Raw genomic sequence first — 20197 nt, 5'->3', positions numbered from 1 at the left:
ATGGGTTTTGTGCATAGTATTCTAGACACCTTTGAAATCAGCATTGTTGCTACTTTACATGTTTTAAACTCTTGGCTGGTACCTGCAAACTGTGATTTTGTTTGTGTTTCTTTCAGTCTAAGATGATGAAGATTTTTGTGTACATTGTTTTGAGTAGGTGGGAGATTGCTATTCCCTTCTTTTTGGCTTCTCTATGCATCACAAGGAAGAAAGAATGCTTCTTAAGGCTGAACTTAGTCGAGGCAAAAGTTCCCTTGGGTTGTGAATCTTCTCACTGTTATCAGACATGGCTGCTGCTTCATCTTCTGATTACTGACTACAGCGATGTCACCCTGCGTTCAAAGAGCAATGAACTGAAATCACCGATCCTGACCTGCCTGTTTGCTTATGTTGGTACAACAGGGGTCAGCCCCATGTCGATCAGTGACCCGCGTCAGACAGCTTCGCCTGGCAGACTCCTGTGTGATGGATTAACTCCAGCCAATGCCCCCGCTCAAGGCCAAAGCTGTTATCTCACATCCAGGCAAGGACACGCACTGGGAGCGCCTCCCTTTTGGTGCTCCGCGGCAGCAGCTCACAGAACCACAGAATGGTTTGGGTTGGAAGGGGCCTCAAAGATCGCTCAGTTCCAGCCTCCCTGTTCTGCAGGGACCAAAGCAGATTAAATGGACAAAATACCCGCTGATGAGGGATGCTGGGCCGGGCTCCCCCACCAGCTGCACAAAGGAGAGGCCACGGAGCACACGGGCTGAGGCAGCGCCTCTCCTTCGGGCTCCCAGGATGACCAAAAGGGCCGCAGCAAAGGCTATGGTTTAATTTTACACTTAGCAGCTCTGGTGTCCCGAGCTCGGAGTAAAACATTTGGCAGGGAGGAGGTGGCATTTCCAGCCGGCGGTTCGGCATCAGCCCGGCAGGCCAGGCCTGCCGGGCGCAGACCGTGGCCGCATGCGGAGCGAGCAGCGGCACCGTAGCAGCCACGACCCCCGGGCCGCCCCGCCATAGGGCCGCCTCCCGCCCCGCCTGCGCACCGCCCTACAGCGCCGCGTGCTCGTTCCGGGGCCGCCGAACGCTCCCTATCCCTCCACCGCCCTCCCGCAGGTGCCCCGCAACTTGCATAAGAGCGCTCGCCTCGCTGTGGCCTCGGAGGGCGGCGCGCCCGGGATCGAGCATGACGCTGTAGGGCGGCGGGGCTATGCAGGTTCCGGGGCGGGCCGGGGCGGCGTGACGCGCGGGGCCGTCGGTCAGTGCGGGCGGGATGGCGGCGGCTGGCCGGGACGGCCCCGAGCTGGAGCCGGGACCGGAGCTGGCGATGGAGCCGGAGTCGGAGCCCGAGCCGGAGTCCGAGCCCGAGCCGGAGTCCGAGCCCGAGACGGCGCTGGCGGCCGAGCTGTCGGCGCGGCGCAGCGCGGAGGCGCGGCGGCTGGTGCTGTCGCCGCGGCGGCTGTCGGGCCCGCTGCCCGCCGGGCTGTCGCAGTGGTTCCCGGCGCTGGAGGTGCTGGACGTGAGCGGGACGGGGCTGACGGAGATGGGCACGGAGCTGCTGTCCCTGCCGTGCCTCCACACGTTGCTGGCCAAGAACAACCGGCTTGGCGGGCCCGGCTCGCTGCCCAAGGGGCTGGGGCAGGCGCCGCTCGCCCGCTCCCTCCGCGTCCTCAACCTCAGCGGGAACCGCTTCTCCGAGGTGCCGCCCGCGCTGCTGCAGCTCCGCGGGCTGCGCAGCCTCAGCCTCGGCGGCAACCGGCTCCACGGCATCCCGCCCGACATCCAGGAGCTCCACAGGTGAGGGACGGTCCCCGCGGGAACAGGGACGGCCTCGGCAAGCCCGGCCGGGGTTTCTGCCGCGCATCCCCTCAGAGGGTCGGTTCTCTCCAGCTTCAGGTGTCTCCAGGCACTGCAGCCGCTAACGTGGCTGTTCCTCTGCGTCATGTTGAGTTACCAAAACTTCAGGACGTTCTTTACTTCATCCACCTACATATATATTAAAGTATCTAAAGGGTGGGTATTGAGGGTGGAAGGCAGGCTCTTTTTGGTGGTGCCACGCAGTAGGACAAGAGGCAGCAGCCAGAAAAGGATGATGCACAGGAAGTTCCTCCTGAACATGAGGGAGAACTTTAATGTGGGGGTGACCAACCACTGGAACCAGAGTGGTTGTGGAGTCTCCCTCACTGAAGCTGTTCCAGCGGACACAGTTCTGCGCCATGTGCTCTGGGGTGACCCTGCTTGAGTCGGGAGGCTGGAACAGATGACCTGCTCTGGTCTCTTTCAACCCAGCCGATCCCGTGTATTCCTCGGGTGACTTTGGGCCTTCTGTGCTCACAAACTGGGTGCCTCTTGGCACTGCCCAGTCCCTGGGCTGCCCTGATTCAGGGCCATGCTCCTGTTGATGGTGTGGTTGATGTGGGTGTTGGCATGAGGAAGGCTGTCCGTGGTTTTCCTCTCCAGCCCATCTCTGGGTGACAGCAAGATAAACCCCATGTGTCCTGCAGCTCGTGGCTGCACGATGGGTTGCTCAGGATAAGGATGTGTTTGTGTCTCATCAAACAACAGGGCCTTTCTGCCCATACAGCTGCAGTCCCAGTGGGGGCTTGCCGTCATGGGTGGGGTTTTGCGATGTTTCTCTCAACCCATTGGCCCGTGTAGATCTGACAGACCCGAGGCATGGAGCCCTGGGCTGTGCTCTGCTCTGGGGCTGTGTCCAGCCGCTGCAGGCCGGTCATACAGAAACCTGTGGCTGAATCACAGCACTTGGAGCAGTGCTGGGGTGGGAACAGGCCTTAGACAGCACAGGGTGTTGGCTGCCTGCATAGCCCTGGGCTGGCTACTCCTGAAGCCTGGTGTCCTCCTGGGCAAGCGCGATGCTTGTTCTGGCTTAAGTGGCACAGGCACCTCAGTGTGTTCTCCCGCATTCCCAAGCCCCAGGCTGGCCTCTGTGTGGGTCTCTGCTAAGACTTTGGATCTGACCTTTGTCTGCTCCAGCTCTTTGCCAAGGGACTTGCTAGAAGCAGCCTCTCTTATGCAAATTCCAGCACCCTTGACCCTAAATACCTGGATTCACTCTGATGGCTCAGCAGAGCTGCATCCAGTGGAAGAACAGAATGTTTTGTGTGGAGTGACGTCTCCCATGGTGTAGGTGGGATGTACCATGACTGCTTGAGTGCTGTTGGACAAAGGTTTTGTCTGCTGCAGTATAATACAATTGGGTTTGTAGCTTTTGTCCAGGTATCACAGCATGTACCTGGTAAGGATTTGAAGTGATTCTGGATTAAGCTGTCTGGGCTGAGAGATGCTATGAGACATTTTGAGTGATGGAGAATGCCCATATCCTTGGCAGAGTTATGATACCTCCTGGGCTGGGGTTGTCATGAGGAAGAAGAAACTCAGCTTTTTTCTGTCTGGGAACAGATGCTTGAGGGATGAAAAAGGAAATGAGGCAAGGGAGGGAAGGCCAATGGAAGAGGGCAGCATGAGGAAGATGATCCACATTTTCTCCATAGCATGTCTGATAGCATCCAGGATGTGGTTGGGATCTGATAGTTGCTCCCACCTCTGAGTCAGAGGCTCCCTGCTGCTGTTTCTGTGGTCTCTGTGGGTTGTGGGTTTTTCTCTCTCTTTCATTTTTTTCCCAAGAAAGCAAACCTCAGCCCTGCTTTTGTTCTGGGACATCCCCAGGAAGGTACTGGGCTGTGCAGCACCGCACACGGTGCCCCGGCAGGCCGTGACCTGTGCTCCTCACTGCACCTCTGTCACTCTGCTTTGTTCCTCTGACCTGCCCTGGAGCAGGGCTCCCTGGTGTCCTGTCCTGCAGCTTTTCTTGGACCAGTCACGCTGGAACCCCCAGCAGGAGAATTTGGAGAGAGCAAATGCAAACAAAGCTGTTGAACTGTCTGTTCATCATTGCAAAGTGATGTGTGGCGTTGGAAAGTTACACGTAGACACAGCTGCTGTCTGCTGCCCACGTCACCACTGCTACCTCATTGAACTTCTGCTAACATGGCAACACAATATAATTGAACTTTAGCTCAAGATAGCAAATCTGTGCCCCACCAGGACTGTAAGCTTCTTTAGCACTCTGCCATCAGCGACTTCTGTATCTGGGACTGTTTAAGTCATGAAAGGGAGCTGCCCATGGCTTTGCCAGCACCGGGAGAAAACAGCACTTTATAATGTGTTGTTCCTCCAGAGGGACTACTGAATCTATTCTTTGGCATCCAGATAACCAGTGACCCTTCCCAAAAATATAGAAAGTTCATTCTGGAGAGAAACTGCTGCCAGACTCTGCTCCTACCTGCTGACGAGAGGTGTCCTCAGTGTGAGCGTGCTTGTGGTGGAAGTGGGTGAAATGAGTCTGAGCAAGGACAGAGCAGAGCCAGCTGTTGCAGCACAGCAACACAGAGACTTCTGTTAGTTTCTGAGCTCCAGAATTTGGAGGTGGGACGTGGTGTTGTGGCTTCTATTAAACTCACAGCTCAATCTGCAAATGCCAGTCTTGCTGTTGCTGACAAGCCAAGACCTTGACCCTTTTTCCATGGGCAGTATCTCATAAAAAGAATTTTTTCTTTTATCTTATGGGCTCTGAGATCACAGGGGAATGCAGGCAGCACTCTTACTGATCAAGTTCCTCCTGCTGCTACTAGAGTTCCTGAGACGAGCAGTTCTCCTCTTCCTGCGACCCTGGCAGCTTCCCATTTGCTCCAGTCACTGATTATAGAGCCGACTGGAGTTGCAGAAATCTAGAAATGATTCTTGGATTTCCAGGGAATGTCTGAGCTGTGATGAATTTTTTTTTTTTAAATACTCTTGATAACTGAGCTTCATGTCTTTCCTCTGCACCCCACATTTTCCTGTTTTAGGTTTTGAAGGGACAGCATGTCAGTTTTAGTGAAGGCCAGGAATATAGCAGGTGAAGAGTCTGTGTATGTGGTAAAGTTGAAAGTAGAAAAAGCTGATGGGTCTGAGCTGCCAAAGGAGAAGAAACATGCTGGTGACTACGAATGCGAACATCCTGCAACGGGAGGTGTGTGCCACGTGTTGTTGCACACCAGGAAGGTAATAAATCCACCACTTCACACAAGCTGTATTTGGGTCATTGTGCAGAAACTTCTCTGGCATGTTCCTGGTGTCTTGGCAAGGTAATGAACTTGGTGGTAAGAACCACAGCCAGTCCTGCTGCTGTTGTGTCCTGCTCCTTCTGACTTCAGCCCATCCTTGCCCGCACAGATGTTTTGTGTGCAGTGCAAGATCCTGCATGGAAAGTGAGTGCTGTGTTCCTGATGACTGGTTATCTCCTAGGCTATTGTGGAAGGACCACCAATATGCTTGGAAGCTTCCTTTGCATGGCTTCTTAAGTGTATGATCATGATTGCTCTGGTGATTGCAGAAGGATGATGCTATGATGACCAGGATGATGCTGGTCATAGCAAGCTGGCACCAGGGATGAATAACCTCTGCTTCATCTTCTCCATTAGGAAAATTCAGCGCTCTTTCATCATAGTTTCACTGTAAGCATCGAGTGTGACCAGCAATAGCCTCATGTGTTTCTGAGAAATGTAGGTGTTGGCCCTGCTGAGGGCTTTTCCTTGATCATGTTGAGGCCATGCCAGGTCCTTCTGTATGCCCAGCATCCCAGTTCCTGTCAGCTGGTGTGTCAGTGCAGTGCAACACCTGAGTACTGGCTCTTGCTGTGAGTTTAGGGTGAGGACTGCACCAGACATGTGAGAGCAGCCTCTTTGCATTGCGTTCCTGTTTGTTGCCAGATAAAATACAAGCTTAGCATAGGCAGCCACAAGTGTTATCTTCTCTAGTAGTAGTTCTCCTTGCTGACCTTGCTGTGTTCCCAGTGGGAGATGTTATGGTCAGTCACTCTCTCTGACTCAGGTCACAGCCCTCAGCAGCTCCTGAGCTGTGATCTGCAGAGAGATCCCATTGCACATTGGTTTGCCTATCCTCCCTCTGCTGATCCAACTGGGGATGCACTGTGGGGCAAGGTGTATTACAGCTAGTGAGTCACAAATGTGGCCATCTACTTGTGCCCATCCTGGCACAAAATTTGTAGGGCACATCTGGTCAGACATAGCTCTGATCTTCATGGTGCAGCCGTGAGTTTTGGCTTAAAGCGTGCAAGATTTACCCTGATCAGCATGCAGGCCTGGGGAAATGTCCTGCAGGTGTCCTGTAAAATGAGTAATTCTCAAAGGCTTAGCGAAATGCAGCTGATACTTCAAGTCTCCCATGGGAATTTTGAGTTTAGTCATACTCTTCTGGTGAGTACTCTCATGCTCTGTAGAGCACTGGGAGCAGGCAGGGCTTGGAAAAGACCCGTGCACGTTCCTTTCCCTCTTGCTGGTATTCCTCTAATAAAGCCTGGCTGTGCCAGGGCTGGGATCAAAGCCCTCAGCCGCCCAACTGGATCCATGCAAGGTTTGTGTAAAGGCTTAGATGCATTGAAAACCAGAGCATTTGCTTTCATTCGTGGGTAGCATTAAGCATGTTAGACAAGCATACGCTTAAAGGACGGCTGTTAGTGTGGGAAAAAGGGCAAGCAGAGCTTTGATAAAGATACAGCATTAGGAAATCTGCTTGCTGTCTCCCTGCTTCTTCCCCTCTTCAAACGTTTTGCAAATAGCGTTCAGACGACCGTTTGATCTTAAATTTGCGTGTCAGCAAAGGCTGTGCAGTTCTCTCAGGAATTAGCAAATCGTAGAACAGGGTTAACAGGAGTGTGTTGTGGGCTGCTTTGAAATTCCTCCCTTGCATGAGCCTCAAAACTGCCCTGGAAATTTCTTGCTAAAAAGTTTATCTTAAAAAGACCTGGAGCTATTTCAGGCACCACTGTTGGTTTGGGTTTTTTTATATTACCTATTTAGATGCATCTGTTTGATGTCAGATGTTAAATTTTATCCGAAGAAGCATCTGTGGGGAAACAGGGTGGATTGAAAATTTGAGTATCTCCTGTGCCTGAAGATATTATCCCCTTGAAATATGACTATGGGAGTGCTGTGTTAATTGATAGGGTATAAAAAAATACCTCTAGTACTCAGAGTGGCTCTTTTTATTTACTGAATGTTTGGGGGCTTTTGGATTTGATTTGTGCTATATAATGACCTGAAAACATCAAGGACATACTCAAGTGAGAAGGTACAGTCTCTTTGCATGTTAAACTTTGCTGCCACCCCCTGAATTGATCATAGTTGTTTAAGCATTTCTCCACTCATTTCCTAGTAGGTAAAAGTATTTTCATTGCCACTCTACAGTCCAGTGGTGTGAAATATGCTGCTAGAGAGGAGCACCACATGATGGGCTCAACGTGCTGTTTGTTCTTGGCAGCAGTTAGGGTGGGTTGTGCTGAGCAGGGGGCTGCTGGGTGTGAGGCTGAAAGGGACTGTGGCCTTTTATTAGTGCATTTGTCAACATTGCTAAAAGGCAGGAGAGAAAGTGTCAACCCTCATTAGTAACTCTGTCACATCGTTGTTGGGGTTTTTTTCAGATTCTGTTGAGATTGATTTTGTTAGTGTTTGTCCCCTCTTGAGGCTCATTCAGCCAAGCCTGTGTGGCAGGTTGGAAATGAATCACTCCTTCTAGCTTCAAAAATGGAGGTGAGCTTATGTTTGTTTGATAGTAGTCGATCTCTGGCTTTTTGAAGATTCTGGAATTTTGAAAGTACAGAAAAAAATCCAGTTCCACCTCTGTGTACACAGCAGTTCACAAGACCTTAGCTGATCGATCAGAATGACTGTACAGATTAATGATTGTCAGGAGGACTAGGTCTGAGTGTGAAAGGTTAGTTAGAAGTGTTCACCTAGCTCAGTGCCATCCCTGCTGTGGTCTCCTTGCCAAAACCTGCGCTGGATGTTGTGGATTGCCTTACTGCAGGCTCTTGTGTGAAGAGGGCAGAGCTGAGCAGTGCTTTTGCTTGTCTTAGCGAGCAGCAAAGTCCCTGCCCTGAGCAGGACAGCTCGAGAGCCAGCATCACCTTTGCCTCCAGATACAGGCTCGGTGTGAGTGCCACACCAATCTCAGGCCAGGAGCAGATGGGCTGGAACAAACTGCATCCCGCTGCTGTGGTCAGTGTTCTCCATAAAAGGGTCATGCCTCTTGAAAATCCTTTCCTGTGTCATGGTTAGCTTTGCTCAGACAATTCTTGACACTTCAGTTTGATGCAGAAATGGCTGTTGTTGATTCCTTCACCTTCATCAGCCTAAATCCTTCTTCCTAGCAAATGGTTCTTAGAGGGATGGGAGTTACAGGTTTTGTTTTCCCACTGAGCAGTATTTCAGTGGAAGCTATAAGAATATCTTTCCTATGTTTTAAATAAGTTTCTTTGTCATTGCAAAACTTCCTCCCTGTGTTTTTTAATAAATTACTCATCTAATGAATACCATAAGTTGATGTGGAAATTATGAATTTGCTGTACTACACTGGGCCCCATGAGTTTTCAGTCTACTGACCCCAAAAAGGTGATTCAGAAGATGGGTTAAAAGAAAACATTTTTTAAGAAGCATTTTGTTGCCAGTGAAGGAATTACCTTATTTAGTTTGTGTTCTGATGTTAGGTCTTTATATCCTTCCTGGTATCACTGAGTGCTCTCATTACAGACTTTACAAAGAACAGATTTGAAGCTGTAAGAAGTTTGTAGGCAGTGTTTTTGCACATGTACTTTGTACAGTGTGGCTGCTCTTGAAACAAATGCATTTTATACCTTGAAATTAATTCCCAAAACATTTTTACTGGGTAACTTGTGCCCTCTTCTCCTTCCCTGGTAGGAGGTGCCTACCTTTTTTTATGCCATGTCACTTCACTGGCATTAGTGTCCTCAAACACAAAGGATGAGGAGTTAATTATTCACTTTTCCTAGGAAGTGCAAACTCATACACATCTAAGCTTTGTTTAAATATTGAACTCCACATTGCTAGAATTCCCTTGCCCAACAGCTTTTGGTGTGAGCTCCAGCACTGTTATGGAGTTAGGAATTGTATGGAATTGTATACTCAGCAGTTAAGTCCCTAATGAGAACCAAGCAGCCTAAATCCACTTCAGGAAATAATGGAGGTTTGAAGGAGGAATTTTGGTTAAAACTCAGGGCTTTGTTAGGGGATCAAAAGTTAATTAAAAATAATCTCTCCTTGACATGGTCTCTGCACAACAGCCTTCCTCCTACCCCTCAACATAAAAGTTGCTGGAGTAGAAGAAAGGTTAAGGTTACTTTGAAGCAATGGCAATTGGTGGTGGTTTTTCACTGTGCACTTGCTTGCACCTTCAGAGTAACCTCCAAATGTGCTGTCCCACTTGGTCTGTAGTTACTGCCTTCCATGTAATCAAATTCAGTTTAAGGCTTAATTTTCTGCCCACTTTGTCCAATTTCTATTATATAGCTTGCCTTTGACATACTTGAAAAATATAAGGGAATATCCAGGGAAAGCTGAGCCCTGCGAGCATCTCTTGGTGTGTTGCAAAGGTCTGTCATTCTGTCCTTGCTGCTGGGCAAGTGCATTTGTGCTGCAGTAGTGGCCTCTGTAGCCCAAGCAGATGCTGTCATTGGATCTCTGGGGTTCAAGTTTCTTGCAAGAACTGAGTGAAATTGACTCACCCTGCTGTTCTCCTGCTCCATCCCAGGGGAGGTCTTGGGGGAGCTCCTCTGCACTCCACATATGCTGTGTGCACGGAGTTTCAGGGCTCAGACCTTCCTGGGTGGCCACCAGCTCCTTTGGGTGCTGTGTTCCTGTGTTTCTGTGCCAGTTGTATCCATGGCATTTCTCAATTGCTGGGGTGAGGTGAAGGTATCTCCTACTACTCCAAGGAAGTTATAACCTATACTTAAAGAAAGGCTGATGGAGCCTGGATGAGTTCACTTTCCCTGTGGAAAGTGGCCTGTGGGCAATGCTTGCTGGATCAGAGAAGGCCAAGGTGCTTTGTAGTTAGGCAGCCTGAGTGTGTACTGGAGATACTGAACCAGGACTGTGGGATCCACCTTTTTCAAACATGGGGAAAATCTTGGCTGGACTGTGGTTAGCAACATGTACCCAAACTGAGCCTGCCTTTGCTCCTCTTTCAGACAACATCTGAGAACATGTAAAGAAAGCTGCTTGAGTCTGTGGAATGGGGACTTTAAGCTATTGTGTCAAAGAGAAATGCTTGCCTGTTTTTCTTCCTAGAAGGGCAGAGATGCACAGCACATACTGGCTACTCCTGGCAGAAGGGATCTAGTGCCTCTCTGTGTTCCTGAGTTTTCACAGGACATCCAATGATTCTTTTATTTGGGCCCAAAGTGCAGTGAAGCCCAGCTATGGTTTCTGGTTTGGTCTTCATGACTTCAGAGTAGTGAAATCAATCTCTCTGAGAAATTGCATGTGTATGCTTGTGTGACTTAGGTGCACTCCTGTGCTGTTGTGTGCTGTTGCAGCTGTGGTGTTGGTGTGTGAGTTGTATCTAAGGGGGACTGGCTGCCTCTGACTAATGGTTCCAGTTAGTCACCGAGGAGTCAGATGATTCCAACAGAGCAGCTAGTGCTGGTGCAGGGCCAGGATTTCCAGGGAGAGACACTGCACTCATACTTCACTCTTGCTGGAACTGAGAGCTCCCACTGGCTGCCACAGGATCTGTGGAGGTGCTGCAGACCCTGTGTTTGCAGGCTGCACATCCTTGGAAATAAGAGCAGGAGCTTTGCATAAGGGATGTAGGAATGAATACACAGTTGTCTGGTGCCTGCCTGCAGCTGTAATGGTGACTGCAGGAGTTTGGAGGTAAAAATATCAACACTATTGTGAAACAGCAGCTCAGTTGTAATTTTGATGTGCAACTCAGCTTTTTTTCCTGCTCTCAGCAAATTATCTCATAGGTAGTCATCTGTCAGTTTCCTTTAAGAAATGCAGTAGCTGTGAAAACCCAGGTGTTAAAGGAAACTTGAAATTAATGAAATAATGCACTCTTTTCTCTTCTGTTTTTCAGTTTAGAGTTTCTGTACCTTGGAGGAAATTTCATTACGGCAATTCCACCTGAATTAGCCAAACTGCCTTCTCTGAGGTATCTAGTTCTGTGTGACAACAAGATCCAGAGCATTCCACCTCAGCTGGCACAGTGAGTATTTACTGTCATCAGCCACCAGCTGTAATTAACTCTTTGAACTACTTCTTCTGTATCTGTAGATAAAGTACCTGGGAGGACCTATTTGTCCTGCAGTTTGTTAGTGTGACTGGATTTGAAAAAGAACATCCTTGGCATGGTGCACTGCAGGCAGACCACGAATATATGATCTGGAAAACTCAGTGAAAGGGTTATGTTAAAAAACCATCACCGAGATTGCTCCTTACAGTGAATTAATAGATTTGTATAGAGGACACTGAAAAGTACCTGGGCAACTCGGAAAAATTAAATTGCTACCTTAAGAAGTAAGAATGGTACTGTTGCATTAGTAATGAATGCTGGGTGGGTTTTGCCTTTCACCCAAAACCTTTTTGTGTGTATTTTTGTCTTGTCTTGTCTTTGTATTTTTTGTCTCTATATTCTCTTGACATTCCTTACCTTAGGATGTCAGGGTGTTTGTTTAATCCTATAGCACAGTTCTAGTGGCTAGGTTACTGCTTTATCTGTTCATAAGGGAGGAAGAGGACACTGCAGTTCTGTATGTGTAGCCTGAGATGGGAGATGAAGATGGGAGGTGTGGCTGTAACTCTAATAACAGTTGAATGGCAGCATGGAGTTCTCCACGTTGGAATTTGGTGGTGTAGTGGGATTATCCTTAAAGTACAATGTCTTTGTAACTTTTACAAGTTTGGGAGCAGCCCTGGATCCTGTGCTGGAGCATTGCTTTGTGCTTCCTGAGAGGGGAAAGCCTTGTCCAAAAGCAAAATAATTGCTTGTCCCCTGTGCTGCTGCTGGCCTGGCCTGACCTCGTTCGGATCTGGTGGTATCAGCGTGAGGTGGTGCAGCCACAAGCAATGAAAACATGGGGCTTTCCAGGGCTGGCTCCCTCCCAGCAGTCATCTTTAATGCATGAGACAGAGCAGGTGACTTACTCAGAGCACTGCATGGACTGTTCTTGATGCATGTGCTGGGTACAAGGAAACGTTATGTCCCCTGAAAGCACTCAGTTTGTGCACTTTTGTTCTACCTTTTTTGGGGTATGTGGGGAATACTGAGAGGGATAGCAGCTTGTTTAAGACTGTTTCTTTAGCAGGTATTCTGGTGCTGAGCTGAGTTTTCTAGTGCATTGTGTGTACTGGAGTAAGAACAGTTCTTTTAGCATAAATTTATGTTTTAAAGGGGGAGAAAACAAAGAAGAAGAAATTGGTGGGAGCTGGGAGAGTAATTAGGTCTGCTAATGCAGCCGTGGGGCAATCTTGCTTGCACATCTTGACGGGGTATCCATCTCCATCCTTAGGCTGCATTCCCTGCGTTCCCTTAGCCTGCACAATAACCTGCTGACTTACCTTCCCCGAGAGATCCTTAACCTGGTTCACCTGGACGAGCTGAGCTTGCGCGGGAACCCGCTGGTGGTGCGCTTTGTGCGCGACCTGACCTACAACCCGCCGAGCCTGCAGGAGCTGGCCGGGCGCACCATTAAAACCCGCAACGTCCCCTACGCTCCCAGCGACCTCCCAGAGAGCCTTGTCCGCTACCTGAGCTTGGCCAGCAACTGCCCCAATCCTAAATGTGGGGGTAAGTTCACTTTACAGCTCTGCTTCCTGCTCTTGCCTTACGGTTTCCTTTCCCTCTGACTTGCCGTGACTTTATAAGCTCACTCAGGTTCGAGGTGTTACTCACTGCAGCCACAGTCTGGCTGTATTTCCCTGGCTCCAGGTCTCCTGGAAACTTGTCTTTAAGGAGCTTTGTTCACTTAGGAGCAGTATTCAGAGTTGCAGTGCTGGTTTACTGTATTTGCATGGGAATGTAAGACAGCACTTCTGTCAGAGTCTTTGTAGCTCATCCCAGCACTCCACTGTGGTTTTATGATTGGAAGTTTCCGATGCACTTGCCCTGAAATAGCGCAGAGCAAGTGATGGACGGCAGAAGTTTTGCACACACTCTTGCTGAATGGTGAGCATCATTCTGGGTGGAAAGGAGGAGAGTTCTCTAGTGCTTAGCACTTACTTGTTTAGCTCTATCTTGGGACCACTAGCCTGCAGTTCTTGGAAGGAGAGGACTTCATAAAACAGCTTGGAATGCCTGGGCTTAATCTGGCTCAATCTTAATCTTTAACCAGAGAAAATGATCTGCACATTTAGCATTTAGAAGATTAAGGGGAAAAAAATCATTAATTAGCATCTTACCCTGCAGTCTGATGCAAGCTCTTATCTTCTTACAGGACAATATCAAAGCATGCTCTATAAGCAAAGATGGAAGGGCTGGGACTTATATTAGGAGAGAAAGAAAAGTTTGTTTTTTAAAGAGTTTTGTCCAGCTTGGGTAACAGTGCTTTTGTGCTTTTTCACTATGCCACATGAACTCGCACAGTACTGCAGCATTGCTCTCGCACTGCAGGAGAAAAGTTTTCTCCTGACCAGCTAGGACTTTAAACACTGCTGGAAACTTCTGAAAATGTCAGCGTCTAAAATCACTTGCTGTGACAGGAAGAGAACGTAATTGTGTGTTACAGCAAGACTGTTGCCATGGAAAGTAGCATCCAAGCTCAGCATGGTGGCTTCACTCAAGCAGAAGAAAAGTAGAGCTGTGAAGGTCTATTTGTGAATGCATTTTTACTAGCTGGTAGAAGAGGTTTTACAAGTTTGAAAGTAGAGTGCATTAATTCACTTGACGTTTAAGAAGTTTGCAAGTTCCCAGCCTGTGTTTTCTCCCTAATGGTTAGAAGAAATTGCTGCATTATTTGGACGTAACTGCCCTGTGTCTTTATGTGAAGAGTGTGCTGTTCTGAGTCACCTACCAAATACAGTTTTACAGGAATTTTTTATTAAGAAAAGAAATTTCACGTTTTCAGAGTTATCCTGGTCTCTTCTCTTCCAGCAGTATCCCTGCAGTGCAGTGCCAGTGAAATCCTAACTGAAGGCATGTGCTCCAGGCAGAAGAGCCCTGTGCAGTCTGAGCACAGGGTCTCATGTCTTTCTGTTCCCTCTCCTCACAGGTGTGTACTTCGACAGCTGCGTCAGACAGATCAAGTTCGTTGACTTCTGTGGGAAGTACCGGCTCCCGCTGATGCACTACCTGTGCTCCCCAGAGTGCTCCTCTCCCTACAGCTCTGCCTCCCAGAGCTCCACCTCCCAGAGCGAGTCTGACTCTGAGGATGAGGCCAGCGTCGCCGCGCACAGGATGCAGAAAGTCCTGCTGGGATAACGGGCGGCCGCGGGGGAAGACGGGCAGGAAAATGGATTTGAACGGCAGTAATGGAACGGTGAAGCATGAGCCACCGGCCTGAAGGGCTCATGGGAAATTGTCCTCAAGTCCATGCAGGGACAGAACATCTTAGCAAGCCTGGACTTGCTTGGTGCAGTGCTGCTTAGGAGATCTAACTCAGTAGCATGCTGCCTGTAGGTTGCCTGGGGTTGTTAGAAATGTCTCCTGGCTGGGAGGCCCCCCTTCCTCAGATGGGCTGGGAGAGGGATTTGTTCTCACTGGCGGATTCAGAAGGATTTTAATATATGAAACTTGACTTCAGTCATCCTGCAGAGCAAAGGAGACTGTCCAGATCCTTTAACACTGTGGTAAATCAGAAACAGGCTAATGATGCCATGTGAGTATGTATGGATCCCAGTGTTTTATATAGCAGTTTGATTCCTTTCTGTCTCCTTTGATCTCAGTTACAGATTTTACACTCATCCACTGAAAATGAAAGTTGAATTTTTTTTTATTCAGGACTAGATTTTTCCAAACTCTGGTTACTCTTCCTTTGCCTAGAGGTGTAGGGTTTCTGTACTGTTACAGATGTTATAGCCTCATAGAACTGAGCCACCTTTTTTCTCCCTTTTGATACTGAGCTGCTTTTAGTGTCTCCTTTTAACAATATTTGGTTATTTTTCTCCTTCTCCTTCTTCCCATTACACCTGAAGTGTTACTGTCTTTATGGTGCCTTCATAAACTTGTTGGGTTATAATTGGTATTACTCCAGACTTGAGGCCTGTGCAAGGGACCAGATGTGATGCTCTGTATCATACTTTCGAGTCTCAGCTTACTGGAACAAATCTGCTTTTATAGCTGTGAACTGTAGGGAAGGTCTCAATTGACATTTTTGGTTTATAATCAGCCACATTTCCCCACAGTTTGCTCTGCTGTGCTTGGTAGAGTTACTTTCCATCTTTAAGGTCATGGGCCTAAGGTACATAGCAGCTCGGTGAATTGAAACACCCAGAGGAGTGCTGTGGAGAATGTCTTTTTTTCCTGATTCCTAACAGGAGAGGAAAAACTGGTAGAGAGGCTAAGGCATGTTATCTGAGCTTCTTGCACAAGGTGCTTTTGAAATGTCTTCCTTATTTGTTTGCATTTGCTCTCGTGGCAATAGCTTTGGCAGTCCCTTGATGGTTCAAATAATACACTCAGTTATCTTAAACTATGTTTAAGGGAAAGCTGCAGAAAATAGCTTAGAATTTTTAAGCATCAAAAAATATCTTATAAAATTAATATTACAATTTGACAGCTATCTGTAAATCTACTTTATGAGGCTGTTGTGTGATTCACTCAGTGAGAGCTGCCCCTTCATTAATATTTCATGGTAGACAGTCCTTTTGATGCAGTTTCTGATAGAGCAAATCCAACTGTGCCTTTGAATGCACAAAGAGAGCAAAACCATCATGTTAAGAAGCTGAAATGAACAAGAAAAACTTTCTAAACCCACTTTGGCCCTAAAGGATAATTTAAAAACCTGTGCTTCTCTCCTGCATTCAGAAAACACAAATATCTTTTGAACATCTTATGGCAGCTCTGTGTTAATGGTCCTGTTTAATTATGTTTGACACTTTATGTATTAAAGCACTTTGATAATTCTGCTCTTTATAACTAGCTTTAGTGATTTTTTTTTTTAATTAGACTAGAATTTTTGCTTTCATGTGACCTGAAGAACATGGTTGTGAAACTTTGTATATTCCATTCCGTCTTGGTGTGCAAGTTAAATTTCTTGCCTTGCATTTCCTTGAGAGAACTCTTTATTTCCCCAGTTCCCCTTGGAAAGAACTGGAATTTGAAATTACCTGATAGTAAAATAGTACCCTGTCCATTGTTAATCATTTCAACTTAGTTCCCACACACACATGTGATTCCCTGTGTGCATTGATCCACAAGGAATTAATTCCATGTTCTCTGTGCCTTTCCAAGTATTTTTTTAAGTATATTTTTGAGACACAATGAGGTGTATGTGCCAAGCAACTGGATGTCACTTTAGCAGATTCTATGAGGTTTGCTTGGGAAGAAGAACCTACAGATTTTGAGACAAAACCAATTGCATGCTGTTAGTGAAATTACAACCAGTGAGTGGCCTGTTTTGTTCCTCTCCTCTTTTAGATACTTCTTGCTGTCCCAAGTGAACACAGGGGCACAGCAATGCTGATGACAGTAAGATGATTCCAGGGCCACAATTTTCACTTGCCTGCTGGTATAACCATAGCAATCAACTGAGTGATCTAGAGCTTGACACTCCTGCCAGCAAAAGTGAGCCACACAAGTTGAGATCTCAAGATCTTTTGAGCTCAGGGCCATGAGGTACCACCTTCATTTCTTGTCTTTAGCAACAGCTGCCTTGAAGTCATGCATTTTTTCACTTCACAGAGCTAGATTTCATCTGAGTTCCTGCTTGCACAGTAGCACCTCTGTGTGTGATGAGTTCAGACCAGTGGTGGCTGGTTCTAACTTAGCTCCATCCTTAACTGCAGTGTCTTTCCTAACTGAACAGCCATCCCACTTCTGCCCAAATATTATATGGGCTGTTAGGGTAGTCTGTTTTTTCACAGATTCTTCACTCTAGCCAGGTCAAAACTTGACAGCTTATGCAGTTGATATCTATGCATTTTTAGACTTTATAAATGTGTCTTAAAAATTTATATATATATATTCCTGAATATAGCTACCAAGTTTTCTTTTTGCTGCTGGGCTTTAAAGTGCAATTCAGGTCAGAATTTAAAACAATCAAGAACTTGTATGAAAAACAAATTGTTGGTTGGTTGGGTTTGAGGTTTTTTCCCTCTGAGGTACTTTTGAGAGGACTAGGGATGCAGATATATACTGTAGTGCCTAACACAGTGAGCCCCTGTGAGTTGTTTTTCAGCAATTGTTCACCCCCAAAGACTTGAAAATGTACTGGGCAATAAAATAGGTGAGACACAGCTTGAAAATATGCAGCATGACAGACACTAGTTTCTACCATCCCCTTCTCAGGGGCCCTGAGAAGTAGGCAGTGCTTTTGCCACTGTTTGTTTCCTGTCAGTTTTTAGCAGATTTCAGCTCCTGAAGACGCCCCTTCAAGTGAAGTCTTCAGTCAGTGTTTTGGTATCAGTCCCCTTGTTGCTGCAGCAGCCCAGCATGACCAGCTTTTGAAGCTGTTCTTAAGCTGGGACACAAGTGTGTAAAGCAAAGTTGCTCATTCCTCCTTCCATGTGGGGCCTGGGGCCCTGCCTGCATTCATCTGCTGCCCCACCAGGGCTGTGCCAGGGAGGGCTGCTGGTGGGGCTCTGAATGCAGCAACTTGGTGGGAACAGTGGCGTCGTGTTAAAAAGAAGTAAAATATCAATTCAATGGGAAGCAACTCAGACAGTTGCCAATTCTTTTATGTTTTTCTTTAATAAGAGGTGAGACCTGAGGAAGTCAGTAATGAATATTTAAACATACTCTGAAGTGGCCAGATGCACTGTTTCATGGGCTTCTGTCCTGGTCATTTTAAGTCTTTGAAATCTTGTGTTGAATTATAATGGGAGTGGGGGGGAGGGAAGGGAGAACCAACTCCTTTTTGTTCCTTACTCTTGTTGGCAATAATGAATGGAAGGAATTTAATCCAATGAAAGTAATGAAACTTAATCCTTGCAATGCATCTTTGTTGCCCAGTTCAAAGAACTATTTTAATGCATTTTATTCATACCATGCCCTCCCTCCCCAACTGAAGACACTTCAAATAGACTGCTCCAGAGTGCACACTAATACAGCAGTAACTCTGTCTTGGAAACCTTTCTATTGATTATTTCACTTGCTTGCCTGACTAGAGAATTGATCATGTACTGACCAAAACACTAAGGGTAGAAAGGGTTCTCATCCAGCCCTCTTGTTGAATTTTTATCTAAGCATTTGTTTTAGGACATCTTAAAGTGCCTTACGATTTTAAAACTGTATTTTGCCTGAAACATACGAATGTAGACTCTCTAACAGTATTTCATTATAAGCTGTAAAACAAATTGCAAACACTAAACCTACAAAAATGTTATTTCTGCTGTTGTCTGTCCATTATTTCCCAACATCTCAGTTTTGGTGTTTCTGCAGGAAGAACTCTTGTAGGATTGGGAGCATTAAAGTGTATGTGGTTGGGGAGTGGGTGGGATTTGACCTGTGCTGTGTAAAACCAAGAGTAGGTGAGACTTCCAAAAGGACTGCTGAAACTCCTGGCTCTTGGGGCCCACTTATGACAGAGCAGTGTGTGTTACAGAACCAGACCCTGTTTCACTTCTGCCAGGGTGTTGCAGAGATTTGCTCCACAGTTCAAAGGCAGAAGTAACTCACAGAAAGGATAAATACCCAAACAAGAACATGTGACATCATGGTGGAGTTTTCTGACAATATGAAACACTTCTAAACTTTTTAATTGTTTCCCTCTTGATATGCTAACCTTGAAACCTGTAAATGATTTTTTGAATGCCAATTTTCTGATCGTGTTAACTGGCTAATGTGTTCCCATTTCTTGAGTAATCCCATGTTTCCTCCTACATCCTGAAGAGTTTTGTGATCTATTGCCAAAATGTTTTGGATCCTTCCATGCAATTACCAGTTGTCAGAGTAGAAATGTGATGTATTGGAAAATGGGACAGTGGGAAACAAGACTGACTTGATATTAACTTCAGCGGGAACTATTTCAGAGATGGTTCAACTTCATATGTAAGGAAAATCCTCTCAAATGATGCAGCAGCTCCATTTTGAGTAACATAAAGTACAGAAGAGTGCAGTGACCTTGCAGGTCATAGCCAGGCTGAGAATATTCTTATTTCTTTCTGTTAACTAATTTAAGGATACATTTCTCTTTGCCTTCTTAATACCTACCTTTTATATGGAAACAAAATCCTTGATGTGATGATTTGTGACATGAGTTGCCCATTTTTTAGTCTTTAGGAGCAAATCTTGGCTCTTAGACCCTCTGCTCTGCCTTCAGCACTAAAACAGCAGGAAGAGTGCAGAGGAGATGTGAGTGACTCAATGGCTGAACCAGATGCTCAGAATGTCACAGTGACATTTCAGGCTCATGCAGTTGTACAGATCTAAAGGGAGGTGTTATGTTGATGCAGTGGAAGTGTGTCATCATAAAGTAGAGCTGTACTTCTCTTACTCAGACGTGCTGCCTTAGGTGATCAAGACAGTTAGAGCTGAATGTATGCACCTTCTTCTCTGCACTGAGGTTGTGAGTTGCAGTTGCCTGCCTTAAAAAAAAAAAAAAATTGGGAGAAAGTCCCAAGTGCTGCATTGAAGGAGGGCAGGGCCATCTCTTTATCCTGGCCTGGGACTTACTGGTAGCAGCTCCAAGCTACTCTCAGAGTGGTAAAGGATCAGTGTATCTTCAGAGTGTTGTCCAAGTGCTCTGTCTGTAACCCCTTTGTGACTCCATGGAAAAGGAGAACCCAAAGTCAGTATTGGTAAGTGAGTTGCGTATTTATCCTTATGTTACCCTTTCACCAGAGTGTCAAAAGGCTGGCTGCCATCTTACACAGCTCTGAAGACCACTGTGTTGGCAAATACATTATTTCATTGAGCTCTGTCACTCCTCGTGTAAGGGAATGAGATGGACTGGAGTGTTACAGGGTCCTTGCTGGAGCTTGACTCGGGCACTGCTGAACAGGTGAGTTGGGAGGGCAAACCAGCCCTTCATCTGGGTGATGTGATAGCTTAGCAGGGGGCAGGGGGTCACAGAGTGAGCCCAGCAGCTCAGCACCTTTGCTGGGCCCTTTGCAAAGTCACCCTTTGCATCTGCAAGGACACAGACAGTTACTGCTGGTGAAAGGACATGTTCGAAAGGCACAGCACTGTTTTGTTTGGGGGTTGTCCCTGAAAGGGTAAATTTCAGACTAATGCCTTT

At 46.9% G+C, this 20197-nt stretch overlaps 1 protein-coding gene across 1 annotated transcript; it reads left to right on the top strand.

Moving 5' to 3' along the window:
• The first annotated feature begins 1205 nt into the window (after nucleotides 1-1205).
• On the top strand, nucleotides 1206-18343 carry LRRC58 (leucine rich repeat containing 58). The gene is made up of 4 exons (XM_064722593.1): nucleotides 1206-1779; nucleotides 10942-11070; nucleotides 12374-12651; nucleotides 14072-18343. Exons 1-4 carry the CDS (start codon nucleotides 1256-1258, stop codon nucleotides 14278-14280), a joined length of 1140 nt encoding a protein of 379 aa, XP_064578663.1. The 5' UTR covers nucleotides 1206-1255; the 3' UTR covers nucleotides 14281-18343.
• Nucleotides 18344-20197: the final 1854 nt, after the last annotated feature.

Source organism: Zonotrichia leucophrys, chromosome 1, assembly GCF_028769735.1.
Source record: "Zonotrichia leucophrys gambelii isolate GWCS_2022_RI chromosome 1, RI_Zleu_2.0, whole genome shotgun sequence".
Taxonomy (NCBI): Eukaryota; Metazoa; Chordata; class Aves; order Passeriformes; family Passerellidae; genus Zonotrichia; species Zonotrichia leucophrys.
This window is presented reverse-complemented; position numbering and strand designations above follow the sequence as displayed.

Excerpts from the sequence above, each read along its gene's own strand:
- LRRC58 (XM_064722593.1), top strand. The coding sequence starts at position 1,256 with ATGGCGGCGGCTGGCCGGGACGGCCCCGAGCTGGAGCCGGGACCGGAG. Across the intron at positions 1,780-10,941 it reads GACATCCAGGAGCTCCACAG|TTTAGAGTTTCTGTACCTTG; the intron begins GTGAGGGACGGT and ends TCTGTTTTTCAG. Across the intron at positions 12,652-14,071 it reads CCCCAATCCTAAATGTGGGG|GTGTGTACTTCGACAGCTGC; the intron begins GTAAGTTCACTT and ends CTCTCCTCACAG.